Genomic DNA, 23,161 nt, shown 5'->3' with positions numbered 1-23,161 from the left:
GTATATTTTTTCTGTTCAAATCCATATTCTAATCAATCATGGGACTCAGAACATGGAACTTTCAAGAGAATATGTTAAAAATATAGTCTTCATCAGAATAACATTTTCAAAGTTTTGGATTGTATGGTACATTGAAATCAGGAGTAGTAGAAGTTATTGATATGCAAGGGTACAATATCCAAACACTGTCTGGCACTTAGGCTCTACTTAGTGCACCCTATGATCTAGAAATTTACAAAAAGAGATGAGATTTCATTGCTAGCATACATGCTACATTCAATTACATATAACAAACATGCTGGCATTGTGCCTTTCATGTCCTCATTCACAGAGAGACAATGTATTTAACCAGTTTAACTGTTCAACATACAGGAATGGTGGTACCAAACTAAAAAGGAACCCAAACATCCGTATCTTCAGGAACATTCTGCAGTGTTTTTCCTTATTACCTGTAAAAAAACATTTATCTGAAAAATAAGTCAATGACTGTTGGTGTATTGTAATAAATAATATATAACTAATGAGTTATGATAAAATACTGGAAAAGGATGATCACAATGTATAGCTGGAATACAAATGGTGACTTTACGTTCAAATAGCTACATTTTGTATTTAGATTGAAATTTGTAAACTTCACCAAGGTTAATTTACTAGTTAGCATTACAGACATTATACTTATGTTATTGTTGCCTAAAATGGTATATACCTTATCACAGATTCTGTCAACCTATTTTCACCTCTGCTAGTCACAATAGAAGACATGCATATATTCATGAAGTGAATTTGACCATAGATAGTAGGAATAGGAAGCATCTCTTCCTTAGTAATTTACTTCTTCTTTTTATTATTTATAGACATCCCTAAAGACCGTGGTCTTTTCATTTCCATGGTCACATGGGCTGTGGTGAATCTGATCTAATGGCAATATTATAAATTAAAAACATCCAAGGAACAATCTCCAGAACTGAAAGCTCATAATATCAAATGGTGGGCTCCGTCCCATGCTACTCATTGAAGTCATGATCTAGAGGTCTAAAAAGTTAATTTCCTGCCCTCACTGTATTACTCCCATCCTTCTTCCTGAAACCAAACTGAATACCATGTGCCAGCAGCTTTAAGATGCAAACTACACTTGTTCCCTCTCAGTCAATTAACCTTGAGTGAATACTGGACTTTTAATGCCACTTTATAAATTATTCTTCAGGGTCTATATTATAATTCCAAACATTCCAAGAATATTTTTCCAAGTACTTTTTATATAGTAAATTTTTGTTGGTAATTTTGTTTCTGAAAATAATAAATTAATCTTTGGGAAAAACTCTTCCTCTTTTGTAAGTAAATGAAATAGACCAGGTCTTCAGGTCATATAAATGCTTTTCATTCCAAAGTAGTAATCTTATGCTATTTGTAGTTTAACTTTATGAAAAAATAATCTTAAAGTTTGTTCTACTATTTTTTAAGATTCTGTTTGGTTCAAAAGATGGAAATAAAACGTGCAGTCAATTACAGACTCTGCTCTTCACCTTACAGTTCCACACCCTTGATGATACAGTTCAAGAACAATCTGTTATTTGACAGCAGGAGTGCACTAAAATGCAACAGTTCAATACAGAGCCATCTTTGCTTAATTTCAAGCTTTTTAATTGAATGTCAGCTACACAATTACAATACATATTTTATTACAAATACAAAGTGCTGTACACACGCATTTTAAAGAATGCATTTTCTTAAACTATTTCCCTTTTAGAAACCGTTGCAACTGAACAATCAATTGTGATTATCGTAAGAGCTGCAAAATATTTAATCCTAATGTGATTATTTAATTGTATATTACAAAAAAACCCACAACACCTTCAGTCTTACTTGCTATTAACCAACATTTCCCAGCATGAAATACTTTCCCAGGATTCACCTTCTCATACAAGTAAGATTTTTTCATGTTACCTATCATAGGATTTTGTTTTTTTCCAAAAACTAATTAGACTCACATTAGTCCAGCAGTCTCATTTACTCTTAACCTCACCTTTTCCAGCTTGAACCCTGCCCTATTTTCTTCTTATTATCTGCTTTGTTTAATGCCTATCAGGATTCTAATTTGAAGTGAGTTTTTAGCTTTGTTCTGGAAGCTGAGAGAACTGTGGTCAATCTAATATCCCCTGACAGGGAATCTGAAATCTTTTTTTCTGTTTATTGAATTAGCCTATATTCTGCTCCCACAGGCTTTGCTTTTCAGATTGATAGATTCATGATTAATACAAAAGAAAGCAACTGAGGATCACAGTCTCCCCACAGAGAAATATAATCTGTAGTACATGGGAAAAGCATTTCTTGCAGGACATTCGTAGTTTAGGATAGAGACCACATCTTTGCTCTGAGACTTTTAAAGGGCTTAGGCACAATGCAGAAGGGTAGGGTACAGCTTTGTAGTCAGTGTAAGGTGCAAAAAGACCTTTTTCAAAATTTGGAACTCTTCAGTCATGGACTGTTTTGATGCTCTAGTTAGCTTGAGAATTCCTCAATATAAGGTGATAGGTTGGAAGATGATCACCTTAGCAAAATTTAACAGAATATTCTCTTCTCACATAATTTTCTGTCTTGATGGAATCTGAATTTGTGCAACCACTCTATCCTAAGAGCTGACTGCTGTGAGACACTGAAAAGGTGAAAGATGAGAACGTTACACACATTAGAGATAAATAAACAGCATGATGAAACTATTGACATGAGAATATGGACTCTCACAGTAATTCCGTAATTAAAATATTCTTGACAAGTCCTTATTTTAAGGATTTTTACCAAAAGAATTCCTAAGAAAGTCTTCAAAATAGCAGAATTAAAAAGAAAATAAAATTATATGGATGTTATGTACATTCCTCAGATTTTCTTTGTATTCATGGACTAATTAAGGGATTGGAGGATTATGGTTCTCTTAGGAAATCAAAAACAAAATTCTATTGATTTATTTTTCTATTGAATAGCACTATGAGGTATTAAGGAATTGATGTTCATATTACATTTTTTATCTTCTTTATGGACTATATGAGATATGCATACAACATCCCACTGCTTGTTTGTGGTAGTCAATTTGAACTATTTCAGGGATCATACGCATTATATATGAAATACTTGAAGTTCCAGCTGAATAAACACCCAAGTTTCTCATCAGCTTCCAAGGTCTTCAAATAAACTTTGTGCGCAATTTAAAGTGAAAAATGTGCATTTCAGGCATCTGACCTTTTTTATTTAAAATGCTTATCTACCTTATCTAAATTAAATATATTTTAGATCTTTCTATATTAAGTAATTGTAGGTGTAGAGATTAAGAGGCTCTTACATAATGTTTCTCTGCAATGTATTTTTATGGGCATGCAGATAGGTTTTATTATCAACATTATTGTACCAAGTGTGAGTTCATATGTCATGAACCAAAAATTGTTTTGGAATATATGGCTAGTAAATCTGTTGTGAATGTCCTTTAATACTTTTGGAGGAGAGGCTAAATATGACACCTATGTGCTGTAGGGGAGAAATACTGAGTTTAATATTAGGGTTTCTTTTTTAATCTTTTCTCTCTTTTTTTGGGGGGGGGGGGGGAGGGAGGGGGTGATGTGTATATAGAATCCAATTGCATTCCTACAGCATGATTTTTAAATTATCATGCTTTTATCAACTAAGCAAAAGTGTGGTCTTAAGCTGCTAGATGAAAAACTTAAGCTGGTAAATGAAAGCACATTCAAGCACATTCACCTGCTTCAAGTACTCATTTAGAAGCAAACCAGCATGAATTAAAACCATATAAGAAATAGGTGGTTGTCTGATATAGGAAACTGCTAAAATGAAGTTCTGGTGGATATTGCTGATGATGCTGAAGTCAAAAGAATGAATTTTTTTCTTTGCTGAAGGAATGTGATTTTCTTCAAAATAAACTGCATAGCCCTAATCCTTCTGAAAGTAAATGGGCAGATTTTAGCAATATACTCTCAGAGAGAAGAATGATTATATTCTGCTTTACATTAATATAAAAACAATTTCACAACATGAGGAAAAAGTTAATCCACACTCCTATTAACACTTCACCCATGAAAATCAAATCATAGCATTTGATCTTGCTCTCACTGAATTCACTGTATTGAATTTAATAGAAAGATAACCTCATCACAGCTAAGTCCAGCACTGGTCCTGCTTCTCTAATTAGACCTTAACAATATTAGTTTCTTTTTCCCTTCATCTTTTTACTTCATTTCCCTTGACTGGAATGCAATTTTACCAGACTGTAGAGACTAATCATTAGCTGGCAGCAGCATATAGACTGAAACTTTAAACTGACAGTCACAGCCGTAGAATACCAGAAATTTATAGAAGCATAACCGTTTCTTCTGCAGGCTGTGCAATAATTTTTTTTCCTGCTCATTTACATCCAAACATAATTAAACTCTGCCACAAAACTGCGTATTGTAGACTTGGTGAAATGTCTGTCATTTAGAGCTTGTGCAGATTCCATGAAAATATCACGGTGGGATCATTTGCATTGTCGCTTCCTAAAAATTTGCAGAAACATACCCTTGAAAGAATTAGGTCACACAAAATGTGGCCTGAGGGCTTCTCCTTTCTTTTTTCCCCAGTGGAGTTCTGCAGCTGATGTGAGAAAAACTGTTCTACATCAATAATTTTTTTTGAGCTTATGTTTCCTAAGAATTTATTTGGCTTATGGAAATAAACCATCTTTATCATTCAGTGGGAAAATTTCCTTGACTTCCCTTCCAGATGTGGTTTCTTGACACAAGCACAGTGGTATGACAGTGCACACAAAGTTTCATAATAAATGATGGCAACTGCAGTGGTCTTCTGAATCTTCTTCAGATGGTAATAGTTAAAGCCATGCATTAAAAATACATACTGGAGTAATGGAAGTTAAGTATTAGAGCAAATTGCTTTTCCTGGGTATTACAACTTACACATGAATAAATACAACTTCAAACCTGAGAAGTTTTTTTTCTTATGACATTTCTTACCAAATCCTCACAGTGTTTCATGGTCACATGAGCTTTTTCTGTTAGAGGGGTAGTGGCTGGTTGTTTTCTTGTAATATTTGTACTGTGAAAAGAAGTTAGGAGATAGCAACTTAGCTACCTAGTAGTTTTCATGTTGAAAATAAACTAATTAATCACTGTAGTGAGTAAGGAAAAGCTAACTCCCTGTCTCATTTAGCTGTCTGAAACTCGTTGATTTACATGGGGAGGCAAAAATATAGCTGTCAGCAGCATTAGGCCCTTCATTTCTACATACTTTGTACATGCTTGCCTTGCCTGCTTGCTTCTTCAGTTAAGAAATGCTTTGATATAAATGAACACAAATTTTAGTTCTGATTTTTCAATCACTTACACACCAGCCTGACAGTTTCCTGAATCAGACGTGTAACTACTTATGAAGTTATACATTTTATGTAGCGTGAGGTTTATCTTACTGAGATATTTTGTGTTAATTTTGCTGAATTTGGTTTTCTGAAGCTTCTGATACACATATTTAAGTATTTATCTCCCTTTATTTTCTCCTTTTTTCAGATTTTTGGGGGATTGTTAATCTTTAGCTAGTATCTTGGTTAGGCTTCCAATGTTACAGATGATGTTAACATCTAATTTATGTCCACTTTGCCTTATTGTCACAGCAGTTTTCTTAAATATTTGGAAGGTCTGCTTGTGAGTACAACACAGAAAGTCCATTTTTATGTAATTTCTATAGATTGTGCAATACAAGTTTTAGTTTTGAAGTAAAAAGACAAAGGTTAAGTTTGTATCACTTTTATACCAGTTATTATGTTTGTGAAAACATAAACAGCCATAAATAAATGAATTTAGATGTAAAATAACCATCTGTTAGGAATGTAGTTCAAGTCAAGACACTTAAAATTTGGCATTGTAGATATATTCATGTGAATTTGTATTTAGGAACTTAAATATTTAGCCTCCTGTACAGATGTTCTGGTGTACTGCAGCTTTCATTTGGGAACGGGTGAGGGCTCAGGATCAGCCCACTCAGGTAGCTGCCAAAAATTGCATTCAGGTGCTATACTTTGGGTCTCTGAAAACATTGGCAGGAGTTTATAGTCCAATAAAAGATCTGTCTTACAGCTCCTTCCTTGCCAAATCATAAGCATAGAGGTCAAAAGAGCCTTTCATCATGAGTAATTAATTTAATAATTAGGTGACATCTCCCTGATCCTGAGACACGTAGAATTGAAACTGCATAGGCTGAACAATGCTGGACTTGGTAGTCCTGCTTTCTGGAAGGGTGCTTCACCACTAGGTTTTCAAAAAATAAAAAACTAGAAAACAGCCACTGCTGCTGTTGCTCATCTTTTTTTTTTTTTTTTTTTTTTTTGTCTGGCTTCCTAAGAATACAAGGCTTAATGGGTCATAAAGTTATTCTGCTCTGTAAATCTTCCCCTCCTCAAATGCCATAGCTTTTAAATGCACCGTCCAAATTCAAACTGGAAAACGGGACGGGTTTCTGGAAAAATAAGGAGTAGGGCAATGTCCAAATTCATGCTCATGCTGAGAGAGATGTTGGTAGTGTATACAAAACATACGGTGTGTCAGAACAGGCCCTAGCTGTCTTTTAGCTGGTAGATCTTATGGAAAATTACACACAAAACCAGCACACATTTATGGGAAATGGATATCATTAAAAAGCGACTCGATATGGCACTCAGTGCCATAGTCTAGTGACTGTGGTGGTAGTTGTTCAAGGGTTGGACTCGATGATCTCTGAGGTCCCTTCCAACCCAGCCTATTCTATGATTCTATGATTCTATGATTACTGTCTCGTGGCACAATCTGCTTTTGAAGAAATCATTCAGTTACACCCAGGAAGAATTACAATAGATATCTACCCTTAGGAAAACTTCTGGACCACAGCTCCAGGGTGGATGCAAATGTTTGAGTCTCAGAGAAAAGCAAGATTTTAGGTATGGTTCTGCTTGCTGTTCCCCACAGGCTCCCTCTGTGACACTTTCTTATAAGCCTTTGACTCACTATAACACTTGCAAACTCCTACTTGATACAGTGAAGTACAGCCCTAACAATTCTGCAGAACCCAAGTGACAGATATTAAATGTTGCAGTTCCTAACTTGGCCTGAATTTCCATTCCAACATGATATGGTGTCCATCCCCATATCTCTAATTCTGCCTGACTGTTTTCATAGTTGTCTTCCATGGATATGTGAAGTTATGTCAATCTGTTAGCTGAAAACTGAGTGCTATTACTGTTCCTCTCCTATAAAATCAATTTCTTATCTTGTACTATTTCCCGTACAGTGCTGGAACTATATCCCTTGTTTAGGCCAATCTGAGCTGCTAGATATGGATACATTACAATAATGAGGATATGTAAATAAACTGATATTAGCTTGACTTCTTCTATGTCTTCTGAGGATTCTGTGACACTGGTTATAGCCAGCCAGACAACTATCAGCAATTTCAGGAGCTGTTTAGGCAGATGGCTGAGGCATTAGATCTGATAACAAGCATGCCTAAAATGACTTATTGACTCCCCAGCATTTTTTAATATTAAACAAAGAGGGAGCTTATGCCTATCTAAAATGAGAATGCTACTAAACCAGCAAGAGATCTCTGGACTACTCTATTTCTTATTCATATGATTAGAAGGAAGGAAGACAATGGAAGAGAAGTCCCAAGTGCTGAGAGGCTGTTGGTACCTCACCTCACATGGATTAGTAACAAAGTCAGTTCTCCTCCTCCATCTTATCCAAGCCGGTAACACACATTCCTGCAGAAGCCCTATATTTACATTAATAAGGCTGACACTCCATTCTGATAATTCCTCAAAATAAACTTCTAAGTAGGTGAGATTCTTACTCAGAACTCTAAAGCAAAGCTATTGGGTCCCAGCTACAGATGTCCAAATAAGCATTTCTACCTTTTTCACCATGTTTTGCTACAAAATAGCCATAGAATCTCAGTAGGCTCAGATGTAAAATGTTGATCAGCATCCAGTGGGATACTTTCAATTACTCTGTGGAATAATTAGGCTAATCCATATTGCATATATTCACATAAATTAGGCCTTTTATGGAGCATATTTAAGAGCATTAACCAACCAAATGAATTGCTGTGGCATTTCTTCCTTCACTTTTAGCCTGGGTTTTTATTTGTCTTCTACTCCTCCTCTATCCACACTCCTGACCTGGGGGCAAGAATTGTCTATCTTACTTGTTAGTCAAGCACCTAATAAACTTTGGCTGTGCTAGGACAAGTAATTCAGGAAGATCTTTCCAGCTATCACCATTCAGTAATGAAATTTCTTGGTGAATCATCAAGAATTTTGCTCACTTTAATTTATGGAGACAAGTATATGTTCTTATTTTCCCTTAAAATAACTTCCCATGGTTTTCTTCAGAAGTAATCATTCTACACTAGCTGCTGTTGTCCAAAAATGCTCAGAGATATTTTTCTGAAGCAGAGTTTTCTGTTACTCTTGAGGTAGTGCTTCCACGGATACCAATTCAGCACTGCAGCTGCAGAGTTGAATCAGAGGCCCTTAAACTCACTGCAGCCATTACAATGCATTAAAAACGCAGGAGATGAAAGAGCCATCTGTGGCTTGCTGGAGAGAGGCGATAAAGAAATTTTGTTAGGTGTTATGTCTCCCTTTCCTCTGGAGGCTGACCTTGTGCACTGAGCAACAAGCATTCCAGGAAAACTGCAAGATAACATTAGTCTTGAAATATGTCCCACTTAGATATTAGTTAAGCTGTCTTCCAGGTTATCTTTTCTATGTGTCCTGAATTTATCTAAAAAAACCCCTCATGACTTTCCTTTACAGGAGTGGCCATCTTGTTGTTACTAATATAAAGATAATTATTATATATGCATGTACTCTCAGATCACCCAAGCATGAGAAAGCTTATTTAAGTTACCAGGGAAGAATTTTCTTGACAGCTTTTTACTTTCATTCTTCATTATAATACATGAAAATGCAAAGTTACAAATATTCAAACACATTCTGCTCTGCCACGCTATTTAACTGCTTTCTTGGCTGCTAGTTATAAACCTCTAGACTAGTCTGGGTTGACCATATCACTTACTTATTTTCTTGTCTCTTCCTCCCTGCCCTGACATACATGCGTGTGTGTGTGTGTTTGAGTTGTTTTCCTTCTAAAACTGAAGAGTTTTAGGCTCGTCAGGCACCAGAGCTGGAAGGGATGTAAGATAAGTGAATGGTGAATAAAAAATTAAGACAGGAATTACAAAGTGTAGCATGCTTTAGCTACATGTTGGAGAATGTAAATTATCATATTTGCCAGGAGTGGCTGGAGAATAATGAATTGTAAAATTTTGACTCCTGTGCCTTAAGGCTTTGTCACATCAGCGTGTCAGGACAGCAAACACTCAAATGACCCACTGCAAGGGGGATGAACCTACTGTAGCCATCAGCCTACAGATACATTATATTTGAAGCAGTTTAGGACGAGCAAATACAAATCCATCTGAGACTCCTTTTTTTTTTTTTTTTTTTTTTTAAGCTTTACTGTTCAGGGTCACTGCTTCTGTAATGAGGGAAAGGGTTCTAAGAAAATTTTACACACCAAACTAGAAGAGCTGCATTGTTAGCAGTTGGATATTTTCTACATGATGGCACTTGTACGGTTATCATAAAGGTATTTTTACTGGAATAGCACCATTTTCTTTAAATAAGGAACAAGAGTAATAAAATACATGTAATAAAAATAATAAAATATATAATAAAATACATGTGATTTTTATGTTAAAAATAACTTTTTTAGAATGTTGCAACATCACTTACAGTTGCAATTCAAAAAAACCTGCTAACCATGTCTACTCCTCTTGGTTTTATATAAACTTGTTGTGTGCAATTATTTCTTTTGTATGAGCAATTGTATTTAGATTTCACTAAATTTAGATTCACTAAAATGCTTGTGTTTTAAAACTTAACATTGCAATCCCTTGAGAAAAAGTTAGGAATGCATTTTAAAAAACACCCTCTGGAGCCTACAATACCTACAATGGCATAGTAAATAATGATTTTATATCAAATAGTAAAGGAAGTAATCCTATAAATGTTGTCAAAGTGGTGAAACAAAAGATTTTGCCCTGTATTTCAGGAGGGTCTCAGTCTGCTAAGTCTCAGTAGGTGGTCTAAGTACTGGGTCAAGTTACTGGGAAAACATGTGTAAAAGTCTTCTGCTTCTGTACATACCTACTGATGTTATCAATAGCATAGTAACTCATCTGCTAGTGCAGGTCAGTTTCTTTCTGTTTTTCCAAATTCAGTGAAGTTTTTCTTCTTAAGCAAAGTAAAACAGCAGACAATTCAAGAGCTCACAGTATCAGCATGCTCCAGTATTTGAGTCCCTGCAGTCTTGATGGCAATCTAGACAAACAAGCAGTCATGCCTCAGATGGCTGACTTTTAGCAGCCATTGAGATGGATTATGCAGTTGCACAACATGTGACAAACCAACCTCCTTTTCACTGCTTTATCTGAGGAGAAATACATGCTCAGAGAAATACATGGTTCCTCCATTCATTTCATACCATTAAAAACTGCTAAAGGGTTCTCTAATGGAAGATGTTTAGATGCCAATATTTAGACAATATTTAAGTTAGCTTACAACAGAACAAGCTTTAAACAACTCAATAAGCTCTACTGAAGAGCTCTCATTCCTGTTCCTCAAACTGCTCTTCCTTCAGCTTACTGCTTAATAATTTCAAATGACACAAATGATACGAAGATTAAGTGTCTGAGATGACCATCCGCAGTATGTTCTTTTTGTTCAGCTGTAGTCTCATGGCCAGTGGTAATATGTCCTCACTAAATTGTATGCCACAGAATGCAGGAGTGCCTTCTTGGCATGTCAACATGTAGTCCATTCAAGCATCACTTAAGCAAACTGAAGTGATATACAAGAAGAGTCAGTTTCTATAACCTGAGGAACTGGCTTCTTGCATGTAACTTTATTTCCCCAGTCTACAGGAAGAGCCAAAAGGAGGATCCTGGCAACTACAGGACTGTCACTTTGACCTTGGTGCAAGGGAAAGTTATGCAGCAGATCATCTTGAGTGCCATCACATGGCATATACAGGACAACCAGGTGATCAGATCCAGTGAAAGACAGGTCCTTATTGGATGAGGGAAAGACTGTACACATTGTCTGTACTCTTCCACAGCATCCTCTTGGATAAACTGGCTGCTCATGGCTTGGACAGGTGCACTCTTTGCTGAGAATAGCTGGGCCCAAAGAGTTGTGGTAAATGGAGTTAAATCCAGTTGGTGGCTGTTCACCACAAGGTGTTAAGTGTTCCACAGGGGTTAAGTACCGAGGCCAGTCTTATTTAATATCTTTATAAATGATCTGAATGAGGGAATCAAGTGTACCTTCAGTAAACTAGAAGATTACATTAAATTGGGCGGCAGTGTTGATCTTCCTGAAGGTAGGAAGGCTCTACAGAAGGACCACGACTGCCTGGATCAATGGCAAAAGCAAAATTATGGGCCAGTGTTGGGTCCTGTGCTTGGATCACAACAACCCCATACAATGCTACAGGCTTGGAGAAGAATGGCTGGAAAGCTGCCCAAAGGAAAAGGACCTGGGGATGTCAGGACATCAACATCTTGATGATCAGCAACCTGCTGGATATGAACCAGCAGTGTGCCCAAGAGGCCAAGAAGGCCAATGGCTTCTAACAGAAATAATGTGGCCAGCAGGAGTAGGAAAGTAAGAGGTTGTAGCAACAAGGGAGTATGTTTCTTCTCCCTATTAACAAGTAATAGGACGAGAGGAAATGGACTCAAGTTGCACCAGAGAAAGTTTAGACTAGACATTAGGAAGCACTTCTTCAGTGCCTGTTCAGGGTTGTCAGGTACCTGAACAGGCTGCCCAGGGAAATGGTGGAGTCTCCATCCCTGGAGGTATTTAAAAGACATGCAGATAAAGTGCTTAGGGATAGGGTTTAATGGTGGACTTGGCAGTGTGCTAGGTTAATGGTTGAACTCAGTCATCTCAAAGGCCTTTTCAAACCAAAATGATTCTATGATTCCCAAAGTATTACAGTGTTCCTTATGAAATTAACTTTGATGTGAGACTTTAGGGAATCAGTACATTTGCTGGATGCTGCTGGGCTTCATGCTTTCTTCATTTTGGGACTCTTTTGTATAACAGCTTAAGCAACAAAAGGTACAGGTCTAATTTGGACAAGAAGAGAGAGTGTTTTCCAATTAATCACTAACGGAAGTTTTTCTTATGCACTTGTATTTCTTCACATGTAATGCAGTGAAAATATTAAAAATTGAAACAAGAGACAGATTTGATAGAGATTCCTAAAACCTGAAAAAACCCAAAAACCCAGCAGTCTTCATGGATTTGACAGATGGACCACTCAGAGGATAAGTAATTGGTTGGATGGCCACACCCAGAGAGTTGTGGTCAATGGGTCAGTGTCCAGGTGGAGGCAACTGATGAGTGTTGTTCCTCAGGGGTCAGTATTGGGACCAGTGCTGCTTAACATCTTTGTTGCAGACACGGGCAGAGGGATAGAGTGTATCCTCAGCAAGTTTGCTGATACCAATCTGAGTGGTGTGGCTGACACCTCAAAGGGAAGGCAGGCCATGTGGAGGGACATTGACAGGCTGGAGTGGTGGGTCCATGCCAACCTCATGAAGTTCAATATGGCCAAGTGCAAGATCTTGTGCCTTGGTCAGTGCAACCCCAGGCACAAATACAGGGGGGGGGGGGATGGATAGAGAGCAACCCTGAGGAAAAGAATTTAGGGGAGATAGTAGATGAGAAGCTCGACATGAGCCATCTACATCCTGAGCTGCATCAAAAGAAGTACAACCAGCGGGGCAAGGGATTTTGCCCTCAACTCTGTTCTTGTGAGATTGCATCCCCAGCACAGGAAAGATACCCTGGAGAGGGTCCAGGAAAGGGCCACAGAAATGATCAGAGGGCTGGAGCACCTCTGCTACAAAGACAGGGTGAGAGTTGGGGCTATTCATCCTGGAGAAGAGAAGGCTCCAGGGAGACCTTATAGTGGCCTTGGTTCAGTACATGAAGGGGGCCTACAGGAAAGATGGGGAAGGGCTTTTCACCAGAGATGGTAGTGATAGGACAAGGGGTAATGGCTTTAAATTGAAAGAGGATAGATTTTGAACAGATATTAGGAAAAATTCTTCACCATGAGGGCAGTAAGATACCAGAATAGGTTGCCCATGGGGGTTGCTGATGCCCCCTCCCTGGAAGTGTTCAAGGCCAGGTTGAATAATAAGGCCTTGTGCATCCTCGTCTAGAGAGAGGTGTCCCTGGCCATTTAGGGGCATTAGACCTTGATGATCTTTAGGTTCCCTTCCAACCCTAACCATTCTATGATTCTATGTGGTGTATATGCAGTTGCTATATTGCTTTCAAAATGCTTCAGTTTTCACAATTTGAAAGCTGCGAATCTGCAGAAAAACCACACCTAGGGGACATGATTTTTTTTCTTTTTCAGTGAAAACTAGACATTATGAATAATAATAAGAGTGCAAATAATAATATGGAATGCAAATTCTTATCTTGGAAAAATAATATTTATTTATTTAATTTTTATGTACTTTTAAAAAATATAGATACTATAAAAATTTTAAGATCTGGTTAAAAAAACAGAGAGAGATATCCTGACCCTTACAGGACAGATATCTGGGGGAGCAGAGTGTTCCTTTCTGTCTGGCTAGAGGATGAAACAGTACATTCCAGTTTCAATGCTGGCTGTCCTTTAAACTGCATAAATTCTGTCCTTGTCCCAATGCAATGAAAGAAAACTTGGCAAATTCACACAGCCATTCATAGCTTTCATCTCCTTGTCCCTTCTCAAATGTCTGCTAAAACACCCTCAGCTGACTTCAGATTCTTGCTTATTTTGGTTAACTAGGGGACATAAAAACTAGGATGCTCTCAGTTTCAGGCATATCCAGCAACTTGTAAGCCTATCCAACAACTTGCTCTCATAATTTTTATGGGAAATGTTTAATATATTGACCTTTTTTTTTATATGGTCGCATTCCAATTACAATAAAAGACTCACTCTTCTATCACAAAATTATGAAAGCAGTCATTGAAGTAATTTAGTTGTCAATGAAATGTCTGATGGGCAAGCTATACCAAATAGGGGTCTTAAATGGTAATGGCTTTGAACAGTGAATTCAGACACAACAAATTCCATTAGTATGTGACAGATGTACAAACACACTAACAGCTATTAACACAAAATAATTAATTACAGAGCTTTTTGCTTGTAAAGAAAAAACTAGGGCTTTCCCTTAAAAGCATTTTGGTAACATTAATAATAAAAATCTTCCAGTGGGGGAAGGAGGATGGATTGTCAAGCATCTTGAGTTTAAGTATGAATAAAGTCAATGTACAAAAATTGGCTATTGTAGGATTATGTTCCATATTGAAGTTGCCGAACTTTAAAGAGTCTTGGGACTTTCAGCTTTGTCACTTTGAATTACATCAAAAAATAAATTATGTTTATTCCTCATGCATACAAAGATGTGTTTTTCCATGGTTTTAATTCCTTTTGCATTAATTATACTATATTTAGACAGTAAATTAATGTGATGAACAAACGTATTTCACATCAGTACAGCAAAGCTATACAAATTTTGCACACACAAACAGGTTTCCCAGCTAAAAAAACCAGTATTTACTTTGTTCTAGCTTATACAAATCTAAAGCAACTGGAAGAACATTAGATTCACATAAGTGGTGCAACTCTTGTTGCCCTTTAAGCATGATTTGTGACCTAATGTATTATTTTGCAACAGTAAACAGTGTACCAAGGCCACAGAGATCTCAGTCTTCCAGTTTCTCTTCCCCTGTTGAGCATGCTATTTATCTAAGATTATTTAATACTGCTTTGTTTGATATTGATCAAACATAGGCAAACTTCAAAGTCTAAATTCATTTGAGAAGTTTAAGTACTTTAGGGGAAAATAACATAACAATATCTTATTTTTAACCTCACTGGTCAAATATGTTTGCTGTAATAATTTGTTACAAAATCTGTGATTTCTTGTTTCATTTTTGTTCTTCTATTAAAAAAAAAATCCTTTCTGGGCTTAGAAAGGATTACATCTGATGTTGCTAACATTTCCTGGAAATGGAAAATAGTGATAACAGCTGCTGTTTTGGCTCATTTTCAGTTGGGTATTTTGGGTTGTTGGTTTTGGGTTTTTTTCATACAGCAGCAATTTACAAGTAGTTACAGCTATCTCTAGTAGGTTTACATCATTAGTAAAACATCGTAAGTCAGTCAAATATTTCCTTTCCAATTAGAGCACTTCCTGTACTTGTAGATTTTCTGATTAGTATTTATGGTAACAGCACTTGTATTTTTAAAATGTTGCTAATTTATGAAATAGCTAAAACTAGCTGCATATGGAAGTTAACTGTGGAAATATTCTATATTTTATTCTAAAGCAAAATGCCTTCAATGAGAATTAAGAAAATCTCAGAAGTATCTTACTTAGATAGATAGTACCTAGCTGATTTATATCAAAAGTATAAAATTCAAGATCTATGATGAATAGATATGTCTCTATATTATTTTTAAAATTGAAGCATACATATTTTCTTCTTGGATTGAAACATTCCTCTGTAATATCTGCAGTATTATAGTGTTGTAAAAGAGGAGCACTCAGCAGTAATGATGAAAGACAGAAGGAAGAGCCAAGAAAAGCAAGAGGCAGGGAGCTCTTAAATGTTGATATTATTGAAAAACAGGTCTGTGCATATTCGAAGATATGACCTCCTTAATGTATGTTCAGTTTTAATGTTTTAAAATTATTTGAAAGAGACACGTTAATTTTTTTAATTACATTTTCATCATTTAAAGTAAACGTGTTAATGAAATTTTATTATTTTTCCACCAAATCTGTGCCTCTTTCTTCAGTATGTGATTAACCTTCCAAAAGCAATGCTATATATGCGGGTTAGAATCTGTTACTATGCCAAAAGTTTAGGGTTGTTTTGTGTCAAAACAGATAATAATTCTGCCTATGAACTTTGTGACTTCAGCGAATCCCCCTTCCCCAATTACATTTTAGTATTTAAGGAGTAGCACCTCCATTCATCACATCTGAAATGGCTGGTGAAAAGCTTCCCCATCTCAAGGGCATCTCTACCATTTCTCGTTTTGGGATTACTCTATGAGCTCTTCTTTCAAACTGTCTAGCTTTGAGACCAGCCTGTGTAAGGCCAGTTTGCACTTCTGTGAGCACATAATCCAGATGTGTCCTAAGAAGTATTTAATACCGGTGTCTAAATTGCACTGAGCCTTCAGGAATGGAATGTGGGATTTTCTGTCTGGGTTAGTAAAGGCCAGAACTTGTAACTTCCTGGTGGCTCTTCTCTCACCTGAGTGAAATGAACTGGCAATATCCTTCTGTTCCTTAACAGACAGGAGGGTTTAAGAGTTTTACACTGTAAATTTTCAGAGACTTTCAGTTAAATGAACAGGGAGACCAAACTACCTCATCCTTCCTGCAGCTGATGATTTGAAATCACAGCTCTGAGTCACAGCAAGAAGAATGGTGCAAAGGAGCCCTCCTCCCTCCTGCCACGCTGACTCATCAGAGGATTTTATTTTCCACTCCGGTCAGGAAGCCAACATCTTTTTTTACAATTAAACTAATCCTAACAAGAGAACTTTGAAAAATTAATTAAGCTCTGAACCATACCTGAGTAGTGAACTTATGCCACCTGAACCCTGACATAGGTGCAAGTCAATCTATAGCTGAAATCAGCTTTCATTTATTTCTTGATACTGATGCTGACTCCTAGGGAAAAAAAAAAAGAAGTCCTGGCATTTTCTACAAAATATTTTAATGTTAGCTTGTACTGATTAACTACATATTGTTCTGTGACCGGTTTTTCTGTTGAAACACAATTCTGTACTGAGAACTATATCTGCACTTCAAAATCCCATAATAGTTGTTTTTTCTGAACTAAAAATCCCAGTTAATTGGTTAGCGTGTTGGATTACTGTAATCATTTTAACTGCTGAAATACTTGCTGGTTTGACTAGGATGAACTGAGCAGCTTAAAAATTATTTGATCATAGTTATATTTTACCATAAATAGTACTTTAATAATCTACAATAAAAAGTCAAAAAGCATGATTTGTGACAGATCCCTTCTATGACTTGGAGAGAGACACTTTGCCATTCAGTATCTCTGTTTCACAGGATTGGAAAAGAGAGGAATGATGTCTGTCTTTCCAAGTTATTTTATTGATCTGTGTACAACCCCCCATCAAAACTACTATGCAAGACCTCTCTCTTGTTAACAAGTAGTAGTTCAAAAATTTCTTCTGGGACCCTCTGGTTCCAAGATATGCGTGTATATATATATATATATATATATATATAGTTAAAAGATCATCAGTAAAGAATAAAGGAATGGCCTTTGTGTTAAAATTATTGCTTAACCTTACTGTCAAGGGTCTTCCTTCCCAGTCTCTTCAGAAATCTCTTTTAAGTATTATTCTGTCCTCCAACACCAAGCATTCCTCGGATATTTAACATCTGAGGAAATTCTAATATCCCAAGGTCTGTGACACCCCTGCAAACAGCAGGTGTATGAAAACTTTGGTTTTAATTGGTGCTTTCTGTGAAGAAGAACCTTGGAAACAGCCACCAGCAGGAGTGAGCTTTCATATCTGTAAGATACTTACAAGGAGGTACTTCAACATATTTGGGGGATTAAAAAACCCTCTCCTCAAGATCTGACCTGCCTCGAAGTGAAATCCAATAAGCTGAAAGAATGTCTCAGAAACTTTCAGATTCTAACAAATGTACACAGATAATAGCTTTAAGGGTTGATTTACCTTTCTTGTCCATCCCAGGACTTCAAAACTGCAGTATCAAGCTATTAATGCATTGAGAGAAACTTGCTTATCCTTCTTTAATGCAATATGAATGCTTGTAGCATTACCCTAGTGAAATTTTAGAATGAAACGAGAGGTAATACAAATAACAGTAGAATTTCTTTAATATCCTGAATAATGAATAGAAGCATGTCTAGACTAAAATACAAACCATGTTTTAAAACAAAATTCAAACCCTCTGTTCACTGCCAAAGGTTTAGCTCAGTCCCTGAGGGTCTGAGCAGGGTTTCTTCAGCTACAGCAGCGGCAGCGCTGAGGGCAGGGCAGGGAGTGCCACTCCTGGGCTTGGTGTGCTGGGTGATTTCATCAGCTCACACAGGTCTTGACAGGTGCAAAGCCTTTCGCTTCACTTCAAGGACCATAGAACCCTTGGTGCATGATTTAGGTGACTGGGAGCTAACTTTTTGATCCAGGAAGGGAAAACGAGATCTTTTCCTGACTGCAACCCTCTAGATCTCTTAGTATTCCTTTACTGCATTTCTCTTAAACCCAGAAATAACATTTGCTCTGAAAAGAGTTCTGACACATGCTGAATTTGCCAGACATTTCACTAGGAGACAAAGATATGACAAATGTGCTTCCTAGCATTTTCATATTGATTTATTCCCCCTCACAAAGGACAACTTCATAAAGAGCTTGAATCAGATCCATGTTCACACTTTACATATGTAACACTTTTGTGGATGACAAAGTTGGCTTCTTTTGCAAACTAACTTGGGAATACAGTCAAACCAGAGAAGGACACGTTGAGGCCGCTATACTGCAGTAGCTATTTTTTTCCAGCTAATAATCATTATTATTATGACTAGATATTTACCCTTAGGTGCACTGGGCAGATCTTTCTGACTCATCCATTTAGTGGATGTTGTCCTGTTGGGTTAATGATTATCTTTTTTGTCTGAAAGATTTGTTAATTCCTATAACTGCATAGGATAGCTACCAGTTGACCTTGATTCTGATATAACCTTTCTGGTATTGTTGGTTGTGGCTTGTGTCATGACATTAATGTGAATTATCACTGTCTTGAGGCTAAAAACCTTCATATAGCACAGATGGTCTGTAGGAAAAAAAATTTGTAATGACAGTCTGCACATCATACATTCAGTCTTCCCTTGCAGACTATTTCCTTTATCATTGCCTCATTCTCTTAGGCACCTTCTAATCAGGCACTTGAGGCATCATTTATTGGTCAGACTATGCTCTATAATAACAACTGTAACATGGTGTTCTGGAACACACCTCTGCTACCAGCATTATCAGTGTCTTGTTGGCCTCCTCCAAACTAGCTTAGCAATGTATCACCATTACTTCCAGAGAGCTGATTTTTTTACTACTTCTTTGAAAGCGCCATGAAAGCTGTGTAAGCTCATTAGCTGAGCATGTGTGTAGGCTTAAAATTACAGATAATAGACAAATGGTTGTAAAGTCAGTAATTCCTTTACATATTTGCCAAGACTTAGGTCAAGGTTCAGAGTTTCCTTTGCTTAAACTGGTGGAATCAGAAATACCTCCAGGTGTTCTGGGGAGTGCTGGCAGTGCACATGTAACCCAAATGATGAGGCACAGATGATCTCAGTTGTTTTATGCAAGAGCAAACCATGTTTAATGTAAATTGCACTCAATTGTGATGTCCTTTTTTTTTGCATTACTGTTTTGTATAAGCCAGTCCCTCTATTTAATAGCTCTTGGTGGTTTTTATGCACTCTAATAACTTGTTATTTGTAACAAAACAGTAAATCCTTTGCAGTAAATTTTGATGTCATGAACACTTCTTGTGTGAGTGAAATAAATAGTTAATACATAAGAAAATATTTGTGTGGTTAAGAGTAATCAGCACGAAGAAATAACTGGCTTCCCACTCACAAGCCCAGTCTATGTATGTTACATCTCTATTTGTGGAAACATTTTACAAAAAGCAGTGAGAAAAATGTGTGTAAGGAGTTTAAAAAACTTATATGCACATAAATAAATTGGAGTGGTATTTTACAGGAAGATTCAGCAAAAGGATGATTTTTACCCATGTTCATCAGCTCTTTCTTCACAAGCATGTGTTTTTTTCAGTCTTTACTGGTAAAAAAGCCTCAAGCTTTAAATGCAGATCCTTGGGCTTAGAACCAGGAGAGGGTGTGAGGATGGGTGCAGTTGTACATCTCCACCCCATTGGCCTGGAGATGTGGAGGCAGCAGTGAGAGCAAAATCTACTCTTGCCCTTGTGTGCACCGTGTTTCTAACATGAAAGGCAGGCACTGCCCCAGAAGCTGGTTTGCATTGTCTTGACAAATATCTCCTTTGCTGGCCCACTGAGTGTGTCAGTAAGCAAGCAAGCAGCCTTATTTGAGATGTTAAATGTGTGACACAGGCACATTGCCACCACTGCTGGTGTGAGACCACAGGATGATTGGTTTCATGTGGGCTATCCTGCTGCAGTGTGACAGCTGCTCCACCTGGCCACTACACCACAAAGGATCTGAGGACATTATGCTCCTACCAAATTATTTTTGATATATGTGTATATATATATATGTGTGTGTCTTGGAATATATCCATATTAGTATAGTTCTCTGAATATTGTTTTAAAACACAATGAAATCTGTTTTCCTTCTTTAAATGTCTCAGCATCACTGCAAGCGAAGTTATTTCTTACTCTTGTATTATTTGTTGTTGCCGTCGTTCATGCTGATTTTATTAAAGAATTATGCTGTGTGTGTATGAATGTGTATTACCCTGACTAGTCCATGTTAATGAAAGCAGCAGTAAATGTTACTGCATCTGGGGGCTGCAATAATTTTCCCTTTTGACATTGACTTAATTTTACATGGTTTTCAGGAAGCAGAAATTGAATGAGTGCCATGTTATAATCCGAATTATCTCTTTTAGGCCACATGAGAACCCCTCTAAAAAAAAAAAAAAAACCTAAACAAAACAAACATTAGAGTGTGAAAATTGTGAATATGAAATCATATTTCGTAGATAAGTGTTTATGCATCTGGCTGTAAAATTTTGCCGTAAATAAACAATGCTAGAAATAGAGATAGTGGTCTTAAAATATTAGCTGTGTAAGAGAGACTCCATCTTTATCTGATAAAAGAATGTTTTCTTTATTTTTATTAGGATTCTTGCTTGGGTACTGAAGTAATGAATACATAAGCAGATTTTGAAGGTATATGAGGTCGGAGACTGAACAGAGCCTTAAAGAGATACCAAAACCATCCTATTTTCAAATTCAGCTCTGTTTTTGTCACAGAACAAAATTTCTAATAGAGGCATAGTGACTGACTAACAACTGCAATTTCTTATGTCATTGTTTCAAAGTGTAACTGTAAATGTAATATAATTCTTGAGGTTGTTTTTATTTTTTGTTTTTTTTTATTTTTATTCACCAGTTAATACAGGTGATGGGATAGACTACAGCCAGCAGAAGCGTCAGAATATTGGAGATCTTATTCAAGAGACACTGGAACTCTTTGAACGCCGTGGTGGAGAAAATGCTTACATAAACATTAAATACATGATCCCTACTTATGAGTCGTGCCTAATAAACTGAGTTGTATCAAAAGGGATCATTCCATTTGTGTTCTAAAAAAACTGTATCTGACTCTGTGTGGCATCTTGTTAGTCATGCTTTTTTTCTCTACAGCTGCTAAAATAGTGGCTTCTGGGGCATGACAGTGTTAGCACTATTGTGAACAAGCGTTTCCAATACATAAATAGTGCCTGTTCCTTTGATTACAATGGTGTACTGTGCTTGTTTGTTCCCTGAAAGAATCGCTCCTTTATAACAGAGCTGACTCGAGCAGGAATCAGAGTTAAACCTTCACTTGTATAGACAATAAAACTATAATTTTCATACGCGATTCAGCAATTGCTGTTCTGTGTCCGCTTGCCCTGAGGGTGATGTCAGAGGCTGTAACAAGAAGAGTTTATGCTGACTGCTTAATAGGTGTTTGTCATGGAAGAGAAACACCAGTTCAGCAATGCCTCTCTAGCAGCTGTGCCGAATAATGTACACTGACATACAATAAAACGGTTGAATGTATAGAGCAATTACAGTAGGAAAATTTATATGGGCCATTACAAAGCACTGTCATGAAATTAATCCATGTTTCTTACACACTCCAGAACTCAGGTTCCAAGTGTTTACCTTTTCGTGGAATTTGCGTTCCTCTGGGTGAACATCAGGCACAACCACTATTTTGAAGAAAAAGAGGCTCAGGCTAAACATCAATAAATCAGATGGAAGATATATGATGTATCAGTCCATAAAGACACTGTTAATCTGTGTAAACACAGAATACACTCCTCTATTTTTAAGGGTGCTGAATATTTTTTGCAGCTGCAAGGTTCCTATTGTGTTTCCGTTATTGTTATTATTATTATGGTATATATGTGTGCAAAAAAAACCCCCAAAAAACTATTGTTCCAGTAGCCCTTTACAATTTCCTAATTTGTTGGTTTCTCCCTGCATACCCACAACACAGAATTGATATAATCATGGATTTAAGCAAGGCTATTGAGATTGACTTTATTGCTTTTTAAGCATTTACATGGAATAAACCTACGAAAAATAAAACAAGTTTTACAGTTCTCAAGGACAACCATTTAAAAATACTGAGTCAGCTCAAAACAAATCAGAAGATATAACCTTTGTGTAAAGAGCATGAGATTTTTTAAAAGCACAGACTTTGGGATGATTTTGCTTCTAGTCTGGTTTCTGGAAGCTCTTAAAATATATGCAAGTTACACTTTCAAGTGTTTCTCTGTAACTGCTAGAGCTTGAAATGAACTCTTTGGTGTTAGACACATAAGACTTTTTCCAAGTGCTTATCCACATCCATATTTACAACCTACAAGCCTTGTTTGTGTGAGAGACACAGCCCCTATGCTGCCCTGTTCACTTGGATGCAGACTGGAACATGGGGAGCACCTTCCCACCTGCTGAAACTTTGAGATGGATCTGACTTTAAGACTGACATTAGACTTGCCATTTTCTGTTCTGCTGCATATGTGCCCTTTCCCCAGGCTTTGGAGACCTTTATTTTCTATCTGTTGGGTTATTTATTTATTTACTTGGGTCTTTCTGAGTTTCTTTTATGCATTGCCAGGGCTTCCCTGAGTTTAGGCAGTGTGTGTCCTGTGACTAACACACGCCTGTCACGGATGAGCACAACAAATACGCTGCCTCACGTACCTGCCAGGGT

At 37.0% G+C, this 23,161-nt stretch overlaps 1 protein-coding gene across 2 annotated transcripts in view; it reads left to right on the top strand.

Moving 5' to 3' along the window:
- PACRG (parkin coregulated) overlaps positions 1-21,519 on the top strand; it is a 212,858-nt gene extending 191,339 nt beyond the window's left edge. For both annotated transcript variants that reach the window (XM_071740465.1, XM_071740464.1), the window contains exon 6: positions 21,347-21,519. In XM_071740465.1, the coding sequence (XP_071596566.1) occupies positions 21,347-21,507 (161 nt within the window). In that variant the 3' untranslated portion in view covers positions 21,508-21,519. The remainder of the gene's footprint in view (positions 1-21,346) is intronic.
- The last annotated feature ends 1,642 nt before the right edge of the window (positions 21,520-23,161 follow it).

Source organism: Heliangelus exortis, chromosome 3, assembly GCF_036169615.1.
Source record: "Heliangelus exortis chromosome 3, bHelExo1.hap1, whole genome shotgun sequence".
Lineage (NCBI taxonomy): Eukaryota > Metazoa > Chordata > Aves > Apodiformes > Trochilidae > Heliangelus > Heliangelus exortis.
Note: the sequence above shows the minus strand (reverse complement) of the source record. Positions and strands in the feature narration are given on the sequence as shown.